General features: G+C 41.4%; 1 protein-coding gene across 1 annotated transcript in view; it reads right to left on the bottom strand.

Annotated features, from left to right (window-relative positions):
• Positions 1-1,787: 1,787 nt before the first annotated feature.
• LOC133985262 (desmoplakin-B-like) overlaps positions 1,788-22,314 on the bottom strand; it is a 33,232-nt gene continuing 12,705 nt past the window's right edge. Inside the window, exons 10-24 of the mRNA XM_062424860.1 lie at positions 21,594-21,719; positions 20,306-20,458; positions 19,335-19,489; positions 19,105-19,231; positions 17,884-18,070; positions 17,265-17,527; positions 16,975-17,153; positions 14,999-15,137; positions 13,881-14,074; positions 13,071-13,233; positions 12,882-12,965; positions 12,682-12,789; positions 12,406-12,504; positions 10,290-12,116; positions 1,788-8,770 (exon numbers count right to left, since the gene is read on the bottom strand). Of these exons, the coding sequence (XP_062280844.1) occupies positions 2,396-8,770; positions 10,290-12,116; positions 12,406-12,504; positions 12,682-12,789; positions 12,882-12,965; positions 13,071-13,233; positions 13,881-14,074; positions 14,999-15,137; positions 16,975-17,153; positions 17,265-17,527; positions 17,884-18,070; positions 19,105-19,231; positions 19,335-19,489; positions 20,306-20,458; positions 21,594-21,719 (10,179 nt within the window). The 3' untranslated portion in view covers positions 1,788-2,395. The remainder of the gene's footprint in view (positions 8,771-10,289; positions 12,117-12,405; positions 12,505-12,681; positions 12,790-12,881; positions 12,966-13,070; positions 13,234-13,880; positions 14,075-14,998; positions 15,138-16,974; positions 17,154-17,264; positions 17,528-17,883; positions 18,071-19,104; positions 19,232-19,334; positions 19,490-20,305; positions 20,459-21,593; positions 21,720-22,314) is intronic.

Below are 22,314 nucleotides of genomic sequence, written 5' to 3'. Positions count from 1 at the left end.
TGGACCCTAAATTTCCCCTAGGGGATCAATAAAGTTTCTATCTATCTATCTATCTATCTATCTATCTATCTTGATTTGTAGGAGTTGAAAAGGATGAAAGAATGAATGACACACCAAATATGGTTTATCAAGTCACTGTTTATTAAAGATAGCCTACCATATTGTGCAAAAAGTCATTTTATTATTTTATTCGTTAACCATTAATAATGCTCAACCCAAAGCAGAGCAGAGTAATTTATCACCTGGAGCTAAATCAAAAGCAATATATATGGCTTTATATGGCACACATACATACACACACATACACACACACACGTCAAAATAAATCTCATTAACACTCATCACCAAAAAAGTAACTTGTTTTTAAACAACTTTCACTTGTTTCAAGCACATTATCAATTGAAATAAGTAGTCAATCTGCTGTGGAGCAAGTTTTTTTTTATTTTTATATACTTGTAATAGGGAAAAAATAAGACGTGGTCATTACACAGAAAATAAAGTGTGAAATTGTCTGTCATACCTGGGAAGGGACTAGAGACACCGATAACCATTCAGGAAAGGAGCACATCCCCTTAACGCTCTGGCGGTGAATTGCACCTTGACTAAACACGAAGCTAACGTCCAGTAGGATAATGTTACCATAGCTACAAGCTAAATGTTGACCATTAACCTACCAAAAAACCCTGAAGTTATACACAACAACAATATACAGCAATAAAACCGCCATGAGATGTGAACAAAGTGTTTCATTTATTGCATTTATTGTAGCAACGTCATTTCACTCACCGACATGACTTATTACCAACTTATCTTTTCTCTTCGTCTTCTCTCTCGCAGCCGTTAGTACTTGTTCTCGCGGGCCGCAGCCGTTAGTACTTGTTCTCGCGGGCCGCAGCCGTTAGTACTTGTTCTCGCGGGCCGCAGCCGTTAGTACTTGTTCTCGCGGGCTGCAGCCGTTAGTACTTGTTTTCGCAGGCCGCAGCCGTTAGTACTTGTTCCCGCAGGCCGCAGACAGACCCCTCTCACCGTTACCCTCTCATAAATTCTCGTGAGTGTATAAAGGTGTATACAATGCATTCATGAACAAGATTCCAAATATGCTTTATTTTGAAAGTCCCTTTAAATATCTTCTGATGCCACATCCACACAACCAAATTCTTGCTATTTTTAAAGTAGGCCAGCTTAATTGTTTGTTTTTAAACTTCTGGCTTTTTATATGAAGACATTTGATAATACCAACTATTCATAAAAATGTCTGTTTTCTGAGGAAGGTGCTTTTACAGTAATAATATAACATGTTTTAACTCTTTTATTTGAATCTGCTCCAATACTTGTCCTCAAGGAAGACTCATTGAAAAAAATCTAGCATAGGAAAATGAAGAATTGGATGTTGAGCAAATTGTAAACAATATAACATCAATAAAAATATAAATTTGGTAACAACAGTAACGTCATATCTATGTAAGTATTTTTTTCAAGCAATTATTTTTATTATTACTATCACTTGCCTTTAACAGTTGATTTGACCATTTATAACTTGACCAATCTAAAATAATATTTCCCCCCCAGTGTCCTTAAATGTGATAGTGGGCTTTATGCCTTTTAGACTAAATGTTCATCAGTCCCATTTCATAGTATTGTAGATTGAAAATCACCTTCAAGGGTTGAGCTGCTAAAACTATGACACAAAAAAATGAATATCCTATTATATCTAGTATCATTTTAAAGTGTTTTGAGTGTGTCTGACAGTGCGACCATGAATATATGAACGTCATGAATACATATGAGCAACATGTTAGCCTTTTATTTTGAGTTATTGAGAAACTTACAAAACCTCAAGCAAAAATGCCATGATAAACAAATGCAGTACAAAATATAGTTATGCCAATATATGCAATCCAAGCTTGCACCTCTCCCCACACAAAATAGGCACTTTAGTTGTAAAATAAATGCAAACATATCACCATTATGTTACCAAAGCAAAGCTTCAAAATGAGCTTTTGGAAAATATATTTGAAATATGTGTATGAAAACAATATGGCAATAATTTCTAGGCCTATTCTAGGAGTAACAATTATATTAATTACACTTTACTTTCAATCCAAATACCTTAAGATGGCTGCCATTAATACTTAAGTTCATTGTCACAAAAATATCTTTGATGTGTTTATTCTCATGATCCTTTAAGCTATAGCATTTTAAAGGCCTAAAGATAAGACAAACAAAGCTAAAAATCAAAAATTATGCAAAAGGTTTAAGGATTTAAAACATTAACCTTGCATTCTTTTACACAATAGACTCATTTTTAAAAGCTGTTTTCAGAACATTCAAAATACCCCAACCAATTCTATTCATTAACAATGTGCAGGACTTTTTTTTTAATTTTGTTTTTGGTTTATTTCAAGGATCTGGAGGAGAAGGTGGTGAGGCTGCTGTGACTGTAGCGACTGGTTAATAAGGAGGTGGGGGAGCCTAAGTCCACACTGCTTCTGCGAGAGCTTCGTCTTGAGCCACTCCTTGAGCCCGTGGTGGATCCGGGGGCAGAGAGATTGTAGGGACTGCTGATGCCTTTGGAAGATATAGATGACGCCTGTAGCATTCTCACCCCGGTGCTTTCCTCCATCATGCAATTGTCGAGAGCCTCCTTGTAAGAGATCTTCAGCTTGCTCTTGGGGCATGTCAGGTTCTTTGTGTGGTGGCTGATATCGTGGAGCTTCTGGGCTGCTCTCGCATCCAACCAGCCCATTTTTAAAGCATCCTCTATGGTTCTTCTACAGCCCATTTCTGGGTCATAAAGCCCCCCTGTTACAAACTGGAACTCCATGAACCTCTGGCCTGCCTCATATGGAAGCCACATCTCCTTCATAGCCTGCGCAGCTGACATTTTCTTCCTGTTTTTTACATCCTCAAAGCCAATGTAGGCTTTCTGGGCAGCCTTGAGCTTAGTGGCCATGTCGTCATATATTATACCCATACGGGCTGCCTCTTGGATGCTCAGCCTACGGCCATTTGTGGGATTGACAATTCCTCCAGTGCAGGCCTGGGCCTCCAGCAGTCTTTGGGCAGTGATGGTATCCACAAGACCACGATCTAGAGCCTCCGTGATGGATATCTTCTCTAAAGTGTCTGTGTCAAACATGGCACCCACAGGTTCTTGGTCACCAATTGTTTCAAAGGGAGAAGCAAGAGAGATAGAAACACTGGATATTTGCTTAAGGGTATCAGGTGACTCTTCACCTACACTTCTGAGTGAAGTTGTTCGCTCTGTGACAGTAGTTCTTGTTGTAGTCATCTTGGAAAGAGTAGGTGACAAAGGTTTTGACATGACTGATGATGACGATGATGTTCTTAAAGTTGAAGATGATGCCGCAGAAGATGTACCCGAAGATGCCACAGAAGTTGTACTTGAAGATGCACCTGAGGCTGCTGATCTTGAAGCTGATGATGATGTCACAGAAGTTGTACTTGAAGATGCACCTGAAGCTGCTGATCTTGAAGTTGATGATGATGTCACAGAAGTTGTACTTGAAGATGCACCTGAGGCTGCTGATCTTGAAGTTGATGATGATGATGCATGTTTGGTCTTACTGGTGATGATGTCTGCAAATTGAGTAAGGGAGATGGCATGCGAACGGTACTGGTCAAAAACTGCCTGATCAATTACTCGCTTTTCAAGCAGCTCAGAAATGTCATACTGCCTCCCAGTCTTCTTGTCAGTGATAACAAATCGTTTAGAACCATCTGGAGCAGTGATAGTGGTCTCTTCCCACTCACACTCCTGCTCGGACAGCTCCAGGAAGGTGTCGTAGTCGATGTACCCTTTGTCATAGGCTTCACGTATTGTCATCTCTTTGTTAGTCTCTGGGTCCACAATTACCACTCTTCTCTTTCTCAGGGTGTTCTTGGAAGTCGACTCTTGCTTTTTCTTGTCTGTGATCTGCAAAAGGATCAGGCCATCCTTATTTGTGATACAGCGTTTCTTTAGGTCCAGATAGGTTAGGTTTTCCTGTGTGTTAGGGTCAAAGAAGCCCTTAGTATCATCACTCGGATCAGCCAGGATCTTGCTCATTTTCTCATCAAAGTAACCTCTCTTGTAGGCTACATTTACATCAATACGGTGGCTATGTGCAGGATCAATTATACCACCGCTGGCAATCTGGGCCTCTAGCAGACGGATGCCATGACCTTCCTCCACTAAACCTTTCTCTATGGCCTGGAAGAGGGAGATTATCTTGTCTGTACCAGGCATTTTGTAACCAGTCACAGCCTTCTCTGCTGATAGCAGTTTGTCCTTAAACTCTGGCCCGAACAGTCTTTTCTTGTAGGCATCACCTACAGTCAGGTAAAGATTGTTGACAGGATCAACTAGAAAACCTGAGGCAGCCTGGGCTTCAAGCAGTTCCAGAGTGGTCCCAGGTCGCAACAGTCCGTCTTTCATGGCCTGATAGATGGATATCACCTTATTACTGGCTTCATCATAAACTCCTGCTATGCAGGTGGAACCTCTCAGGTAGGAACGCAGGCGGTTTTCAATGTCCTGGCTTGTCAATCTGCCCTCCCTCAGTCGGTCCATATCAGACCGTTCCAGCAGGTTTGCATCTACCAGATCTTGGACTAACACCTGGTCCCTGAGCCCCTGGACAGTTATTGGTTTTTCTGGTTCAGGGAGAAGCAAAAGGCCTGTGCTTGAATCTGCTCTACATTTTTTCTTCAGAGCCACATAGCTACTTGTATATTGGGTGATTGGGTCCAGATAGACTTCAGGACTCTGATTCAGGGCCTGGTATAGGTCCATATCAATGAGATCCCGATCCAAAGCAATGTCTTTGGGTAGGAATACACTGAGAGCAGGGTCCAAAATACCCCCTGCGGACTCTTGAGCCTGAAGTATTCGTAAAGCAGTTTCCTTGTTAATTAGTCCCTTCTTCATGGCCTGACCAGCTGACAGGAGGTTGGAAGTTATTGGGTCTTGGTAACCTATAGCAGCAAACTCAGCTGTAAACAACTTTGATTCATCCTTTCTGTCCACTACTCCTCTGGCACATGCCTCCTTTACTGTCAGCTTCTGATTAGTTCTTGGGTCAATAATGTGACCTGTGGCTGCCTGGGCATCCAGTAGCATGTCAGCACTGTCAGTAGGTATAATGTTTTGTTTCTTCGCCTCTGTAAAGGACATTTTCTTCAAAGGTCCAGCTGCAATCCCTGCAATTGACCCGGTTCCCTTCAGGAAAACCCTTTTATCCACTGACACCTCTGGGACAGTTTTCTCACCCTTTATTAGTTGGTTAAATGTTGGTTTGTCTAGGATCCCACAATCAAGCAACTGCTGTGCTGAGACTGGCTTACGGACACCATCAAACATCAATTTGGAAGGGTCTTTCCTCTCAGTGATGGACAAAAGCTTCATACCTGTGTGAGATTCTGTTTTGCAGCTATTCTTCAAAGCCCCATAGCTGACATCACGCTGAGTATCTGGGTCAAGGTAACATGCAGGAATCTGGTTTAGAGCATGACAGAGGTCTTCATCCAGAAGGCTGCGCTTGATAGCAGTGTCTTTAGGGAGGAACACACTAAGGTTGGGATCTAGAATGCCCCCTGCACACTCCTGGGCCTGCAGCAGGCGAAGCCCAGTCTTCTTCTCAATTAATCCCTTCTTGATGGCCTCAAATACTGAGAGAGGCTTTGGTGTGCTCGGATCCCAGTAGCCCACTGCAGCAGCTTCTGCTGCTAATAATCTATCTCGATCACTCATATCCACCACTCCTCTGGCACATGCCTCCTCTACTGTCAGCTTCTGATTGGTGCGGGGGTCGATGATATGGCCAGTTGCTGCCTGAGCATCCAACAGCAAATTTGCACTTTCTAGGGGCATGCACATCTTTTTCTTGGCTTCTGAGAAAGACATTTTCCCTGAAAGTCCAGCTACTATACCAGCAATTGATCCTGTCCCCTTCAGAAAGATCTTTTTATCCACTGACACCTCTGGGACAGTTTTCTCCCCTTTCAGTAGCTGGTTAAATGTAGGCTCGTCAAGTATTCCACACTCAAACAACTGCTGTGCTGAGACTGGCTTACGGACACCATCAAACAACAATTTGGAAGGGTCTTTCCTCTCAGTAATTGGCAAAAGTAGCAGACCTGTGTGAGGCTCTGTCTTGCATCTTTTCTTCAAAGCCCCATAGCTGACATCACGCTCAGTTTCTGGATCAAGGTAACACGCAGGGGTCTGGTTTAGAGTACGATAGAGGTTTTCATCCAGAAGGCTGCGCTTGATAGCAGTGTCTTTAGGGAGGAACACACTGAGGTTGGGATCTAGAATGCCCCCTGCACACTCCTGGGCCTGCAGCAGGCGAAGCCCAGTGTTCTTGTCAATTAGTCCCTTATTGATGGCCTCAAATACTGACAGAGGCTTTGCTGTGCTCAGATCCCGGTAGCCCACTGCAGCAGCTTCTGCTGCTAACAATCTATCGCGATCACTAATGTCCACCACTCCTCTGGCACATGCCTCCTCTACTATCAGTTTCTGATTGGTGCTGGGGTCAATGATATGGCCAGTTGCTGCCTGGGCATCCAGCAGCAAATCTGCACTTTCTAGGGGCAGAAGATTCCGTTTTTTTGCTTCTGACAAAGACATTTTGACTCGATTCCCAACTAAAACACCAGCAATGGGCCCAGTCCCCTTCAGACTGATGTTTTTGTCTACAGATACGTCTGGGACAGTTTTCTTTCCCTTCTCTAGGTCTTTAAATGTTGGTTTGTCCAGGACACCACAATCAAGCAACTGCTGTGCTGAGACTGGCTTACGGACACCATCAAACAACAATTTGGAAGGGTCTTTCCTCTCAGTAATTGGCAAAAGTAGCAGACCTGTGTGAGGCTCGGTCTTGCATCTTTTCTTCAAAGCCCCATAGCTGACATCACGCTCAGTTTCTGGATCAAGGTAACACGCAGGGGTCTGGTTTAGAGTACGATAGAGGTTTTCATCCAGAAGGTTGCGCTTGATAGCAGTCTCTTTAGGGAGGAACACACTGAGGTTGGGATCTAGAATGCCTCCCACACACTCCTGGGCCTGCAGCAGGCGAAGCCCAGTGTTCTTGTCAATTAGTCCCTTATTGATGGCCTCAAATACTGACAGAGGCTTTGCTGTGCTCAGATCCCGGTAGCCCACTGCAGCAGCTTCTGCTGCTAACAATCTATCGCGATCACTAATGTCCACCACTCCACTGGCACATGCTTCCTCTACTATCAGTTTCTGATTGGTGCTGGGGTCAATGATATGGCCAGTTGCTGCCTGGGCATCCAGCAGCAAATCTGCACTTTCTAGGGGCAGAAGATTCCGTTTTTTTGCTTCTGACAAAGACATTTTGACTCGATTCCCAACTAAAACACCAGCAATGGGCCCAGTCCCCTTCAGACTGATGTTTTTGTCTACAGATACGTCTGGGACAGTTTTCTTTCCCTTCTCTAGGTCTGTAAATGTCGGTTTGTCCAGGACACCACAATCAAGCAACTGCTTGGCTGTGACAGGTTTCCGAACACCATCAAAGATGAGTTTGGAGGGGTCTAGCTTTTCTGGTACAGGAAGAAGCAGAAGGCCTGTGTGTGGATCTACTTTGCATCTCCTCTTCAATGACATATAAGTTACACCATCCTCACTTTCTGGGTCCAGATAGAGCTCAGGCCTCTGATTGAGAGCACGATATATGTCTTCATCAATTAGATTACGCTCAATGGCTGTGTCTTTGGGAAGGAACACACTAAGAATGGGGTCCAGAATGCCCCCCACAGACTCCTGTGCTTGCAGCAGGCGCAGTGTTGTGTTCCTGTCAATCATTCTTTTCTTCATGGCCTGAAATACTGAAAGGGGTTCGCGTGAGCCAGGATCACTATACCCAACAGCTGCAGCCTCTGCTGCCAACAACCTCTCTCGATCCTCTTCATCAATTACACCTTGATAACATGCCTCTTCAACTGTCAACTTCTGATTAGTTCGGGGGTCAATGATGTGGCCTGTGGCAGCCTGTGCATCCAGGAGCAGGTCAACGCTATCTGATGGCAGGAGATTCTGATTCTTAGCTTCAGTGAAGGTCATCTTGCATAGGGGACTAGTAACAGACTGTGGTCCCATTGTACATTCAATTATCACACCAGCTATTGGGCCCGTCCCTTTTAGATTGACCTTTTTGTCACCAGACACCTCAGAGACAGTCTTATGCCCCTTCAAAAGCTGGCTGAATGTTGGCTCCTCCAAAACACCACAGTCATGCAACTGGGTTGCTGTGACTGGCTTGCGGACGCCATCAAAAACCAAGGGTGGGGGCTCTTTAGCTTTCTTCAACTCATCCTCGATGGTTTGTCTGACAACATTCAGCTCAGTCAGTTCTTTCTGGAGGAGTGTCAACTTACTTCGATATGTTTCCTCAAGCTCCCTTAGTTCCCTCATCAGCCTCTCTATCTCACTTTTCAACGAGTTCCGTTCCCTCACCAGACGTTCCTTGTCTGTTTCATACTCTATAACCAGGGTTTGCTTACAATCATGCTGGTCCTTCCAGTAACTTAAATCTTTCTTCACCTTCTCATTCTCATCCTGTATATGTTGCTTGTTGCAAACCTCAGACTCTAAAGATAGTTTAATACGACTGAGTTCCTCCTCTAGCATTTTGAGGCGATCTCTGTCATTTTCTAACGACTTCAGTTTCAGCAACAGAGCATCTCTTTCCTTCACAATCTCATTGTACTGGGACTGAATGGACTGCATGGAGGCTGTAGTCTGCAGAAAAGGGGGAGAAAAGAGAGACAAAAAGTTTAGTCCATTTAAAAACATCTACAGTATATTAAGAACCATAATTTGTCTCAGCGTTTTACATCACAGTATACAATCAATTGTAATGGGATAGAACAAGTCAAAATTGAAATAAAATTGAAACCACTATCAGACATTGTTATACTACAAACAACTACACCTCAACACCAGTAAATTTGCACTGGTACTAGTTATTCTTGAAGTTTAATTCTTAAACTATGATTCTATCAAGGAGGACAGCACACATACTTGCTATTTTTGATCCTTCTAATAGAAAAAGCAAAAATACTGACATTTGGCTCACAACTTTATGAGGGGCAATAGATATGACATCACAAATGTATTTTCTTGCTGATTTAGCTCAAGCCTATTTGTTAACTCCATTTGTATTAATTTAAATTTTGAAAAAGTCAACTTTTTGACAAGATGTGTGTGTGTGTGTGTCAAATATATTATAATTGAACAGACAAAAAGCTATTAGTTATGATAATCAAAATGCATTAATGTAATCTATCTAATTTAAATCAATTGTATTATGCTTTTCAGAACAGATACCCTTTTTGCCCAAGTGTGGGTCAAAAGACCTAAACAGCAAGTGTGTGCGCTTTTGGATATTACTGCTTTGTTAAGTTAGCAGTTTGATATGCAAATTACTAATTCTATCAGAAAACAGGAAAAATAAGACAATGTCTTGCAAAATGGGGAAGTATCATTAATACTGATAAGAAATTTCAAATACACTTAAGTTTTCATTAAATCAACCTCCCCAAAACTAGCAACTACAACTACAAAGAAATGCACAGAGCTTATAAAACTATTAACACTACTACACTACACTAAACTACTTCTTTCAAATCATAGTAGTCTACATTCTGCAAGTGTGAAAAACAGCACAGATAGACAATTCAAATAGGTGGATGCCAATCTTGATTGACTTGTTCTCAAAAAGCAAGAAAAGATGCCTAAATTGTTTTCAAGGAATTTTGGATATTTTTGAGTGGTTAGGGTGCTGTTTTTACACGTTTGCAGATTGCATCTTACAAGCTATTAAGATGCAAAGGTACAAAATACGACAACAACAAGATGATGAACAATAATCAAATTGTATAAGACCAGAAGACCGGCGGCAGTGACGTCATTGACGGCGTTGATTGTTTTGGTCAAAAGAAGCAAAGGCAAAAAAGCATGCGGACTGTACGTTTTTGCACAGTGAGCACGGAGACACTAGGTCGGGGAGGTCGGCAAGCAGAGAGGCACAGATTATACTTGCATGCAAGTAATTGACATGCAAGTTCATTTAGACACATACAGATATATGTGTTTAAATGGGAGTTACCAAGTGGGAAGTAACTACAAGGGATCTAGAGGTGTTCCAGCATGCAGGCAAAGAGTTGACTATAGACAGTCGAAACTACTTGATTGTTCAAGGTAGGACTCTGATTTGAAAAGATGGGAACAGTCCAGGAGACAGTATTCTTCCATGTACCTCGATGGCTTGCTTTCGTATTTTCTCAGTCTCCAGCTTCAGTTTGTCACTCTCTGAGGAGAGCTCGGAGACCAGGTTGCGGTAGTCTACATTGTGGCGCTCACTGGCCTGTAGCTCCAGCTCCAGTGCTGTGATTTGAGAGTACAGATCGTCATCACTTCCCCTTTTGGATTTCAAGATCTCCTCTTTATCATGTCGTGCTGCCCTTAGCTCCTCCTCCAGCTTCAGCCTCTCTTTGGTCTGAGTTTCTATCATCTCCTTCAGCCTTTCAAGCTCAACAGAGTTCTCATTCAGTGTCTTACTCTTCTCTTCTATAGTTTTGTAAAGACCCTCATTTCTGAGGTTTGCCTCTTTGACTCGTGTCTGCTCCTGGAGGAGTTGTTGCTGCAGGGTTTTCAGCTCAGCATTCTGTTTTGTTATGTGCTCTGCAGATGTCTTGTTTTGTTTCAAGCTCCTCTCCAGCTCCTCCTGCAACCTGAGACGTTCTCCTTCACCTCTCTTTTCTGACATGCTGGTTTGTTCTTGGCTCTGGCGTAGCGTAGCAATGGTGCTGCTGTACTTTTTAATGGTCATAGTGGTGCTTTCCAGTTCTGTTTCTAGCTGCGTTCTTCTAGCCACCTCCTCTTGGTTGTCTTTCCTCAGGTTCTCCAGTTGGCTCTCCACACCATCTCTCACACCTTGAAGGTCCTTGAGGCGTCCCTGTACCCTGTTCAAGTTCTGTTCTACTCTGCTTCGCTCCTTGATCTCTCTCTCCAGCTCGAAACGCACCTTTTGAAGCTCCTCCTTGCACTCCTTCAGCTGGGTCACAGCTACTGATGAATTAGTCAGCTTTACCTGCAGTTGGGACAAACTCCGCTCAAGCACACCCTGCCCTTCCTCTGTGGTTGTCCTCCTGCGGGTCTCCTCATCTAAACTGTGTGTTACATAGGCCAGCTCCTCATTCTTCTCCCGCAGGCTCTTCATGAGCTCACCCAGCTCCTCCCTGTACTGGCTAATTTCCTCATCTCTCTGCCTTATTAACAACTCCACCTGACTTTCCAGTTCTCTCCTCCTGCGTGCTTCCTCTGTGATAACCAACTGCTGACTGTGAGTTTCTCCCTCTGCTCTCTTCCTTTGTTCCTCTGTTTGGTTGAATGACATCCTGAGCCTCCTGAGCTCCTCCTCCAGATCCCTCCTCTCTGCCTCCACCCTGTCATACTGGAGCTGGAGCTCAGCTGTATCCTCCTCCCTCTGAGTTGCCAGCTTCTGGATGTCCACACGAGTGACATGGATCTGGGATTCATAGCTGAGCTTTAAGTTATTGACCTCCTCACTGCATTGGCTCCTTACCTTTGACATCTCCCTCTGCAGATCCTTGATCTTCTCTGCTTCCTCAGCCAGCTGCCGACGTAGCAGTTCAATCTCGTATTCCTTAGTTGACAAACTCTTCTCCAGCTCTATCTTGGACCAGCTGACAGTCTCGAGCTCCGACTGCCTCTTCTTCAGCGTTGAATCATACTCCTCCTGCTGCTGAGCGTAGCGTTCCTCTGCCAGCCTCTTCTTCCTCCTTTCTTCCTCAAGCAAGTAGTTGATGTGTGTCATCTGATCGCTGAGGTCTGACAGCTGGGTCTGAGTGGTGTCCAGGCTGTCCTTGGTGACAGTGCACTGCAGGACAGTGCTTCTCTTCACTTCCTCCACTGACAGCAGCTGCTCCTGTGACTGGTTCAGCTGCAGCTGGTAGCGGGAAATGTCGTCTTCCAGCGATTTGTTCTTGGTATTGCACTCTTGCATATTTTCCCTCAACTCGCGAAGTTCTTCCTCTAACAGCTCAATCCGGGTGTTTCGTATCTGAAAACAAGATAGAGTGAATATGAATGCAAAGGTAGTTTTAACATCTTGAATCAAGTACATTTCAGTTTACTTGTATTATGAAAGCATTGCACTTCATCAAATTCATGACCATGGAATTACCAAACACCCATCCTGCAGTACTGATTTTTGGCCACTTGGTGGCAGCACAAAAACTGTAAACACAGCAGTGAAATATTATACTGTATAAAATAGATATGGTACATATTGTTTTCTAGTTATACATCCACAAATATTTATAGAAGGGTTAGAAATACATCTTCAGTACCTTGAGCTCCTCCATGTTTTTGAGCAGCTCTCCCAGGAATTTGTAGTAGTTACCAGACAGGGAAAGCAGCTCCATGTAACGGGTCTGGATTTGAATAGCCTGGGAGTAAATTATACAGTCAGGGTTAATCACTTAAATTCACAAATTCACTTAAAAGTAATTTATTTGCCCCACTATAATCCCCCTCTTTATCTTCAGGCATTCAAAATGGAAAAAAAAAGTTTTTTTATATTCGTGAGTCACCACATACTAATATTTCCACTTGGGTTACATTACCTCCTCATTAAGATCCATCGATGGTGATTTCAGCATTGTCCTCTTGATGGGGATGTTGAGCAAAGTCTCTAACCCAGAGGCGTAAGAGGCAAGGTCCGTTTCATACTCCTGAAAAGAAACATTGAGACGAGTTTGGGAAAATAAAGTTAAATGCATTTGTTTGATGCATTAGAAGTCTAGATATATGTAGGCCTCCTTACCTTGATGGAGTTCACACAGGCCACATTGTCCCGCAGCACTCTTTCTAATGTCTCCCTCCTCGCTTTGATTTCTGAGTTCAGTGCCTTGAGGAGAAGAATATAAAGATGTCAGGTCTCTCATGACTTAGCACAAATGGGCATAGACTCTCAAGAGGTTGATTAATAGTAACAGAGGGCTGAGCAGGAGACCTTCTGGTTATTTATGTGGTCTTTCAGGGCCTCGACGCTCTGTATTTTGGAGGCCTGCAGGGTGTCCTGCTTCTTCCGTGTGACATCAATCCAGTCAATGAGGGAGGAACTGGTTTGCTTGTAGTGCTCCAGCTGAGGCAGATACAACTGCAAATCCTGGAGTCTGAGCAAGAGGAAGAGAGAGAGCAGAGAGCACCATAACTTCTGTACCTTTCTCAAGAGACACATTGATGACTGTTGTTGATTGTGAGATACTGAGAAAAAGCCTTAGAGTGGGATTTTCTTTTTATAAAAAAGACTGATTTGATGCATGCTGGTGTAAATGAGTTGTCCTGTGTCTAGGGATGTGGGTCGTAGTCTCTATTATTTTTTCAATTAATAAGTTGCCTGTTTAATCTATAAATTGTCAGGAAATAGTGAGAAAAAATCCCATTCCAATTCCCAAAAGCAGAACCCAAGCTAGTGCCAGCTTTGTACCTTTTTTAATTATTTTTTGACCCCTAAAAGGACGTATAAGGACATAGTAACACATAAAAAACCAAAGAAACAACCATCTAGTAACGTACAATATATTACAACAGAGAAGACAATTATAACTAACTAAATAAGCCAATACACAAATGAACAAACAGCGACACTCTGGTAAATATTCAATAGAGATTTAAAGGATGTCATCTGCTCCTTTTACTTGATTAATGACTCAAACAACAAATACATTTTAAAATATCACAAATTATTATAGATGACAGAATCATATGGATGAGCACTTCATTATAAGGCAGACCACTACATGCAATAAAAGAGACATACCTGGTGTCAATCTGTCCCTCGATTCGTCTCCAGCGGTCTGACAGCAGGCTCACCTGCTCCGTGCATCTGCACAGCATCATGTCACATCTGTGGAAAGATCCTCCCACCTGGCTGTTCCAGTGGGTCGCCTTAGAGAGCTCTGACTCCATGGAGGTCAGGAAATGCCTCTTCTGATCCAACTCTGCCTTAATATTCTACATGTGAACACACAACATGCAGGAAAACGTCAGTCAGAAGTGATATTGACATCAGGTCTGTCAGTGTGTTGACAGGTGTTTGGGAGTACTACTGCATATGTGAGAAAGGTTGTATGAAGCCAGAGGGCAGCAGCACAAAGTCTGATAAACTGCCTCAAGCGTTGTCACAGTTAAGGCTGAAGACCACAAGGAAATGAATGAGTATAGGCTACCTGGGTGGGTGGGATTAGGGTTGTGTTTGTGTTTGTATTTTTTCTTTGTTTGTTTTTGTTTTGTTTTATATGTGATATGTGCAATCTGCTAAAAAGGAGAAAAAAATGGAAGTACTAGATGTTTATGTTCTGTATGTCATATTATACACTTCCTAGAATAAAGCATATATTTAAAAAAAGAAAATGAATGTGTGGAGTCTGTGTGTGGATAAGTCTCTGCCACTTAAGGCTACATTATCTATTACTATCCTAAACAACCACATCTGTGCCATATTGTCAAGTGAATCAAATCAATTTGCATTATGGGTAATCTTGGCACAACATTTTAACAAGGACAAAGGATGTGTGGAGTAAAAAATATAATTATCTCTCTATTTCTGCTGTAACGAGTTTGATGCTTTTTTAAAATAAACTGTCCATCCTAGGAGTGCAATGCTAAATTGGTGGAGTAGCCTTTAAAAGCCACAGAAAATAACTCCCTGTTCTTCTCACACCAGCTTCTCTAATTCAACCTGATGGATGATCACTGAGCCATGCACAAATATGCTCTGTTATTCTGTTCCAGCTGCAGATGCCAAAGGGTCAGTATTCCCAAGAGATTATTTTTTACTTACATGCAATACATGTTCATGCAAAAAAGTTAGCTGAAGAACTATATTGATTTTTGCAAAAAAGTTTAGGAGTATATATAATATCTCTCATAAAATACCTTCAGAGTCAACATGTACTCTTCCACTTCACTTGGCGACAGAGAAGTGGTCTCCTTCTCTGTCAGTCTCGCCTCGTGAACTTTCACTATGTCTTCAGCCTGCGCCACACTCTGCAGCAGGTCCCTCAGAGCCCGCAGTCTGATAACAAAGACAGAGAGAGAGAGAGAAAGAGAGAGAGAGAGAGAGAGAGAGAGAGAGAGAGAGAGAGAGAGAGAGAGAGAGAGAGAGAGAGAGAGAGAGAGAGAGAGAGAGAGAGAGATGAGATTAAATAAAAGTCAGCTTCACAGTCAGAGATGAAGTTCAATACATTTCTTTTTCTAAATGATGTGCTAGAGCTGCCTCTCAAGAGTAGCTTCTTTTATAATTTGGTGGTTTAACAGTGTGTGAGAGAGCAGAGGATAAGTCATACTATCACATTTCACTCAAAGATTCACGATATGTTCAGAAGTCTATAATTCATTTATAAATGCACAAGGAAATCTGCAGTGCTCCTGATATTACAGAATGACTTTAACACTTTTTAAATTCAACTTCTGCTAAAACTCCCTCATACAAATCAGCTCGAGTTGTTCCACTGCATATAAGTGAGGACACTGGGGACCTAAATAACTATCCGCCCGTATCTAAGCTGTCTTGTCTGTCTAAGATCTTACAAATTAAAGCTACTCTGTGCCTCCATGGTGGTTAATAATGTGATGATAACCCACTGTACTACACTCTTTGTGGATCTATCTAAGACTATTGATACTATTGATCACATGGAAACACTTGTAGTCCTCCTATTTAGCATTTTTAACAGTTAATATGAAGCTTATTATATTATAACACACTTGTGGGCACCCATAAGAGACATACAGATTATTTATTCCCTAACTCAGAATTGTAATGTGTGTCTCTATGCTGATGATATAATCGTGTATATCTCACACTTTTTATTGCAAATCAGGCCAAATGACCAAATAAACACATTTTTACAAGAGTTTAACCCTTAAACAGGCAAGAGTGGAAACTGATATGTAAAAAAAAAAGCATAATTTGATGTTACCAGTTATCTCATTTGCATCTAAAGTAAAACATTTCCACAAATATTTTTAATATATTTTGGATTTTATGAGTTGTATCTCCACCAGGATATGTTGCCTTTATTAAGGTATAAAAATGGCCATAACAGTTAAGACAATTAAATGTTTTATCTAATAAAGAGAAGTGATACATTCTTGCTTTCCCTTGTCGTTAATATCGCACATACTAGTTTCCAAACTGATTTTTATCATTTCTATCAAACTATAGATCTACCAACAAGCTTCAATTCTACAAATTTCGAGGCACATACTATTGAACAACCACCTTAACCAATAATGCTCCTAACAGGGTGTTAAAGAGTCTGTATCTCCTTGTGCACGTTGCCTGTTTAAGGGTTAAATTATTGCTTTAATACTGTACATGTACTCAGTGGTAATGTTAATTATATTGTAATGATACAGCATCTTAATAGCACCATTATGATAGCAAATCGTACTGCTGGGATGGACTGTAATACAATTTGAAGTTAAAGACAATTTCTCTTTTTTTAATAACACTTGTGATTAGTTTAAATAGTGTGTGTGTGTGTGTGTGTGTGTGTGTGTGTGTGTGTGTGTGTGTGTGTGTGTGTGTGTGTGTGTGTGTGTGTGTGTGTGTGTAATGATACAGCATCATAATAGCTTTATTATGATTGAGGACTTTCCAGCACAGAACATTGCTGCAATGATCTGTAACATAACTTGAGGTTAAATACAGTTCCTCTTTTTAATAATACTTGTGATTAGTTTAAATAGTGTGTGTGTGTGTGTGTGTGTGTGTGTGTGTGTGTGTGTGTGTGTGTGTGTGTGTGTGTGTGTGTGTGTGTCATTTTATCCGTGATTTTGTGTATGCGTCTTAATGAGACTTCCCGAATGAACAAAGCTTGAGTTTGAGTTTGTTATTGCAGGTTTACCTCTGCAGGTAAGCTGATGAGCTGCTCTCCAGGCTGGCGAGTCGTTGGTCGATGACTGTGACCTCACTGCGGAGGAACTGGGCTTTATCCGAATCGGTCATGCCCTCCAGCTCCTTTAAAATCCGCTCCTTCAGACGCAAGTACTCCTGGCGTAACGAGTCTACATCACGATGCACGGCCTACAAAAAAAAACAGGTACAGTTGTTGTAATGTATAATGGGGCGGCACATGGGATAAGATGTGTGTTTAAAGCCATTTGTCTGCTTGTATTTCTGAGTTTGTGTGTTTACCTCTAGCTGTGTAATCTTAAGGCCACAATCGTGAAACCCGTCTTCTCCAAAGCAGATGTGAACATGCTGACTCAGCGAACCCTCGGAGGCCTCCATCCTCAATCTGAGCGCGTGCAGCTCTGACAGGCTGCGGGAGGAAGACACCACCACCACCTTCTTCTTCTTCACCACAGGCTCCGTCTTGGTCACTTTCACCACCTCTTTCTTCACTTTCGTCTCTGTTCTCCGTCTTTCTTCTTGTTGTAGTTGTTCTTGTTGTGCAACTGTGAGGAAGCCACAAGATAGGAGAAGAAAATCAACTAATTATTTTACATGTTGACTCAAGAATATACAGACATTGATTTTGCGGCATTACTTTAATTGGCTGTACTAAATATATTTTAACATGAAATAAGAGCAATATCTGAAATACAAACCAAATTTCAAAAACATTTTACTAGATTTCTTTTTTATTCGGTGTAAGAGGGAATCAAGGACTTTTTTAACAATGCATTTTTGCACTTTTCTTATTTTCAGTAAATACTATATTTAAATAAATATTTTTTGATGCAGACTACAGGTGTCTAAAATGTTTTATTTTATTTATTTGTGAATATTGTATATCTTTTGTAATACTGACCGTAAACAGGCAGCTGCACCACCAGGTTGTCGTAGTGCGTCTGGGCTTCGGTGAACTTGTTCTCGATGCCCCTCTTGTCATCGTCAACAAACATCTGGGAGCCGTGGCTGCTCAGTTTGAACTCCTCGTAGTGAGTCTCCAGGCTCTTGATGATTTGACGGTACTCCTCGGGACGCATCCGGGCAAGCTGAACACACACACACACACACACACAATGTAAGACTATGGTCTAAACCACATTAGAAACTAAGAAGAAGCTTTATTATGAACAGAAAGACTCCAACAGTTGTGGTTTTGCTTTGGTAAAGTTTTGGTTACTGAATGCTCGCTTTGGTTACAGTCACATTGAAATCTGAATTCTCCTGTTTTTGTGGAGGGAAATATAAACTGTAATGATGCTACAGCTGAAACAAAAAAAATCTGCAACTGCTTTAATAATCAAATAATCATTTCGGTAATATTTCAAGCAAAAAAATCCCCAAAATGTGGCTATTTGATATTTATGTTTGTCATTTATGAAAATAAACTGAATATTTTTGGGGTATTTGGACTTTTAGTGAAATAAAATAACAGTTAATTAAGTTAACTTTTGTGAAATTATCGTGACATTTTTCCCTTTTTTGTGACATTTATTGGCTTAACCAAGAAAAATATCTGCAAATTAATCGATAACTAAAAGAATCACTAGTCAAAGCTTTAATTGATACTAAAGCATATTTTTCTGTTTTTTTCAAAAGAGAAAAAGGGAAACTGTTTTTGAAATAACATGATAAGTTTCAAGTTAAAGGAGACATGTATTGAATATTTAGCAGTAATACATTTTTACATTTTTCATATTTGCTTAACGCTTAATTTGGCTTCCACGTGGAGGAATCTCTCAGAGCTCCTGTAAAGATTATTAGCTACTTATTGGGGGAAGGATGATTTATTCTATCTGTAATACTGCTATATATGCTATATATAGGTGTGTTGCACTGTACATATTATGCACACCTTTAAATAAATAATAAATACAATACATCATGACAGGGTTGATTTTTAAGACTTAATGAGGGTGAATCTTTTACATTGTTGTAGATGAACAATGACAGCTTTGTTATGTCCAGGTCTGATTTCCTGTTCTTACTTCAGATGATTCACATATTGCATGTTGTCTGCACTGTCTCGTTATTCATGTGAGACAACAGAGGCCGACTTCAAAAGAGTTTATTCATAACTTACCATAGTTATGGTGAGGGAGTTGATGCGTGTGATGTCCATGAGACAGTACTGCCAGGCGATGAGACTCTTCACGTTGATGTACAGCTGATTCCAGATGGACAGGATCGCCTCGTAGTACTGATCGTTCCTTCAGACGAAACAGAGAAAATATGATTCTGATTCCTTCAAGAACTGCAAATACATTGACTCATATGTCAGGATTAAAAAAAACAACAATCAGTGCGTCTTACTTGCTGGCCATACTGATGCTGAGTGGATTGGGAGGCGGTACGATCAGGCACACAGAGGGCACCAACATATCCAGTCCTCCCGGGCCAGTAATGTCCCATTTGCTGCGCTGACTGTTGTCTTTCAGGATGGCCTCGTTGTTCTTACAGATCACTTTCTGTTGAGCCCAATAAAATTAATTTATTAATTAACTACTTGAGAAATAAGCAGCAGAATCACATCCAGCTCCAAAAAACACACCAGACCAGTCCAGTTCTTGTTCTTAAAGACTCTTAAAGTGGCAAATAAGGGTTGGCAAGATGATCAAATTAAAAAATATCTTACAAAATACCTTTAAAAGCAGCATCATGTTTGTTAAAATGTACATTTTGTATTTTTGTTGGTTTTATATAATTTGAAATGACATTTGCACCATTTTTTTACCAAAAGTAAGACTGAATGCTCCTGAAAATGTCAAATGGTGTAACCACAAAAGAATGATACATATTTCATAAATTATCCACCTACAGTGTATTTAAGTGGACTTATACTAATAATGACTTCATTTAAAGAAATGTAAATGGTTCCTGATCTCCATGATTCCCCAGAGTAAATGTAATATTTAGAACAATTGTATTCCATTACCTTTATTTAATATAAAAGTTATAATGTAAGATCATGCCAAACTAGTTGATATGGTGTTTTATTGAGAATTTTGTGTTTTTATGGTTACACCACTTAGACATTTTTGCCATAATCCTCTAATATATTCTCTCAAAATGGATTAAAAGCAGAAATTTGATGCTGAGTCCACAAAAAAAGAATGTGTAAAACTAATTCATACGTTTATTTTCACATTTTAACCCCTTTAAATTTGACTAAACCACATGAACACAAAAAAACATCACTGACTCATATATATTAACATAGTGTGCATCATTAAATGTCTCCAAACAAGCATGTGTGAGACTGATATGATCATCAGGAAACTGACCTGGTCTTGTTTGAAGTCACACAACGCCTTGACGATGACCTGGCCGCTGCTCTTATCTTCGGGGTTTCTGGGTCTCAGCCTCACGATGCTCTTAGACTTGTTGACCAGATGCTGAACCTGCCTCTTGTTTTCCATAATCTTCTCTTTCTCTCTCTGGATATTAAAAAAGAAAATGATAAAAAGATCAATAAAAATAATAAAATGAAAGTGTACCTTATTAAAGAAGAAAGTCCAATAAAAAAAATCATCAAAATGAGGAAGAATGAAATACTGGATAGACACTTTTAATCAATATAACTCAACAGAACAAAAAAGCTTAAGGTAATTAAAGTCGCTACTGTTATATAAAAAGTTGTTCTATATTTTAAGAGCTTTCGATGGGACTCCTCTCCTTTATTTTAATAGGTTGTCCTCGGCTATAAACTCTAATAGTGTTGAGATTTCTTTGTGTAATCGAGTGGATGTGTTAAAAATGTTTCCTCCTGTGTTCCTGCTTCACTGCAGATGAAAGCAGTCATGCAGAATGATCCGTCAAAATTCCTGCTCGTTAAAGACCAAAACTTTCTCGTGTGAACTCAAACATTACTAACGACACGGTGAAATAGTTCAACACCCGTGGAGACAAATCTGTTGACTAATTGACTTAACCCTCCTGTTGTCCTCGTGGGTCAAGGAAGGAAGGATGGGAGGGAGGAAGAAGGAAGGATGGAAGGAAGGAAGGAAGGATGGAAGGGAGGAAGAAGGAAGGGAGGGAGGGAGGAAGGAAGGAAGAAGGAGGGAAAGGAGGGAGGAAGGAAGGAAGGGAGGGAGGGAGGGAGGAAGGAAGGAGGGAAGGAAAGAAGGGAGGACGGAGGGAGGAAGGAAAGGAGGGAGGAAGGAAGGAGGGAAGGAAAGAAGGAAGGAAAGGAGGGAGGAAGGAAGGAAGGAAGGAGGGAGGGAGGGAGGGAGGGAGGGAGGGAGGGAGAAAGGAAAAGAGAAAGTGAGTAAAGAAGGACAGAGGAAAGAAGGAATGGAGGAAGGCAGGGGGGAGGAAAGAAGGAGGGAGGGAGGAAGGAAGGGGGATGGAGGAAAGAGAGAGGAAGGAAAGAAAGAGAGAAGGAGGGAGGGAGGGATGAAAGAGGGAAGGAAGGAAGGAAGGAAGGAAGGAAGGAAGGAAGGAAGGAAGGAAGGAAGGAAGGAAGGAAGGAAGAGAGGAAAGAAGGAACAGTCAAACAGACGGGGAGGACGAGACAAAGGTTAAAAAAGGCCTCAAATGTGGTTTGTTTTTGGGTGCTCGAAGCGGTCGTACCTCCAGTCCCCTGAGGAGCTCCAGCAGGTTCTCCAGTGACGTGTTCTTGTCGCAGGTGAACGTCTTACGGATCGTCTCGTGTTCCTTCTGCAGGGAACTGTACGTCTCATTGGCGTCCTTAAAGAACTATTGGAAAAAACACACAGTTAGTAAATAAGTAAGCATTCAATACAGGGGGGGGGGGGTTAGCTGGGTTAGCCGCCGAGTTAGCCACTGAGTTAGCCACCGAGCTAGCCACCGAGCTAGCTGCCGAGTTAGCCACCGAGCTAGCAAATGAGTAAGCAGCAGAAAGCTCTCAGACCTAGCATCCATGTTTCTGGTAGAGGTGGTGACTTTGATTGACACGTGACACTTGGCGGACTCGGCAGCCACTCCCACAGCGTTTGGGAGAAGAGAAAGAGGCTGATTTTTACACAACTTTGAAGCCTAATTTCATATATTTGGTGATTTTTTTTAATCATTCAAATGCTGCAGGGTGGTTAACAACACACTTTTCTGTGGTATGTCAAACTCAGAACACATATTTATTCTTACTTTACACAGACTTTAAATTCTGATGTATAATCAGGAGTTAACAAATATGTTGTAGTGGAGAAATAATATTCATTATATACATATGCATGTTAGTATTGTGTTAACCTGTGTTAGGCCTTGTTAGCATGTCCTTGGGTTTCTCTCTCATAGTGTGTGTGTGTGTGTGTGTGTGTGTGTGTGTGTGTGT

Source organism: Scomber scombrus, chromosome 8 (genome assembly GCF_963691925.1).
Source record: "Scomber scombrus chromosome 8, fScoSco1.1, whole genome shotgun sequence".
NCBI lineage: Eukaryota > Metazoa > Chordata > Actinopteri > Scombriformes > Scombridae > Scomber > Scomber scombrus.
This window is presented reverse-complemented; position numbering and strand designations above follow the sequence as displayed.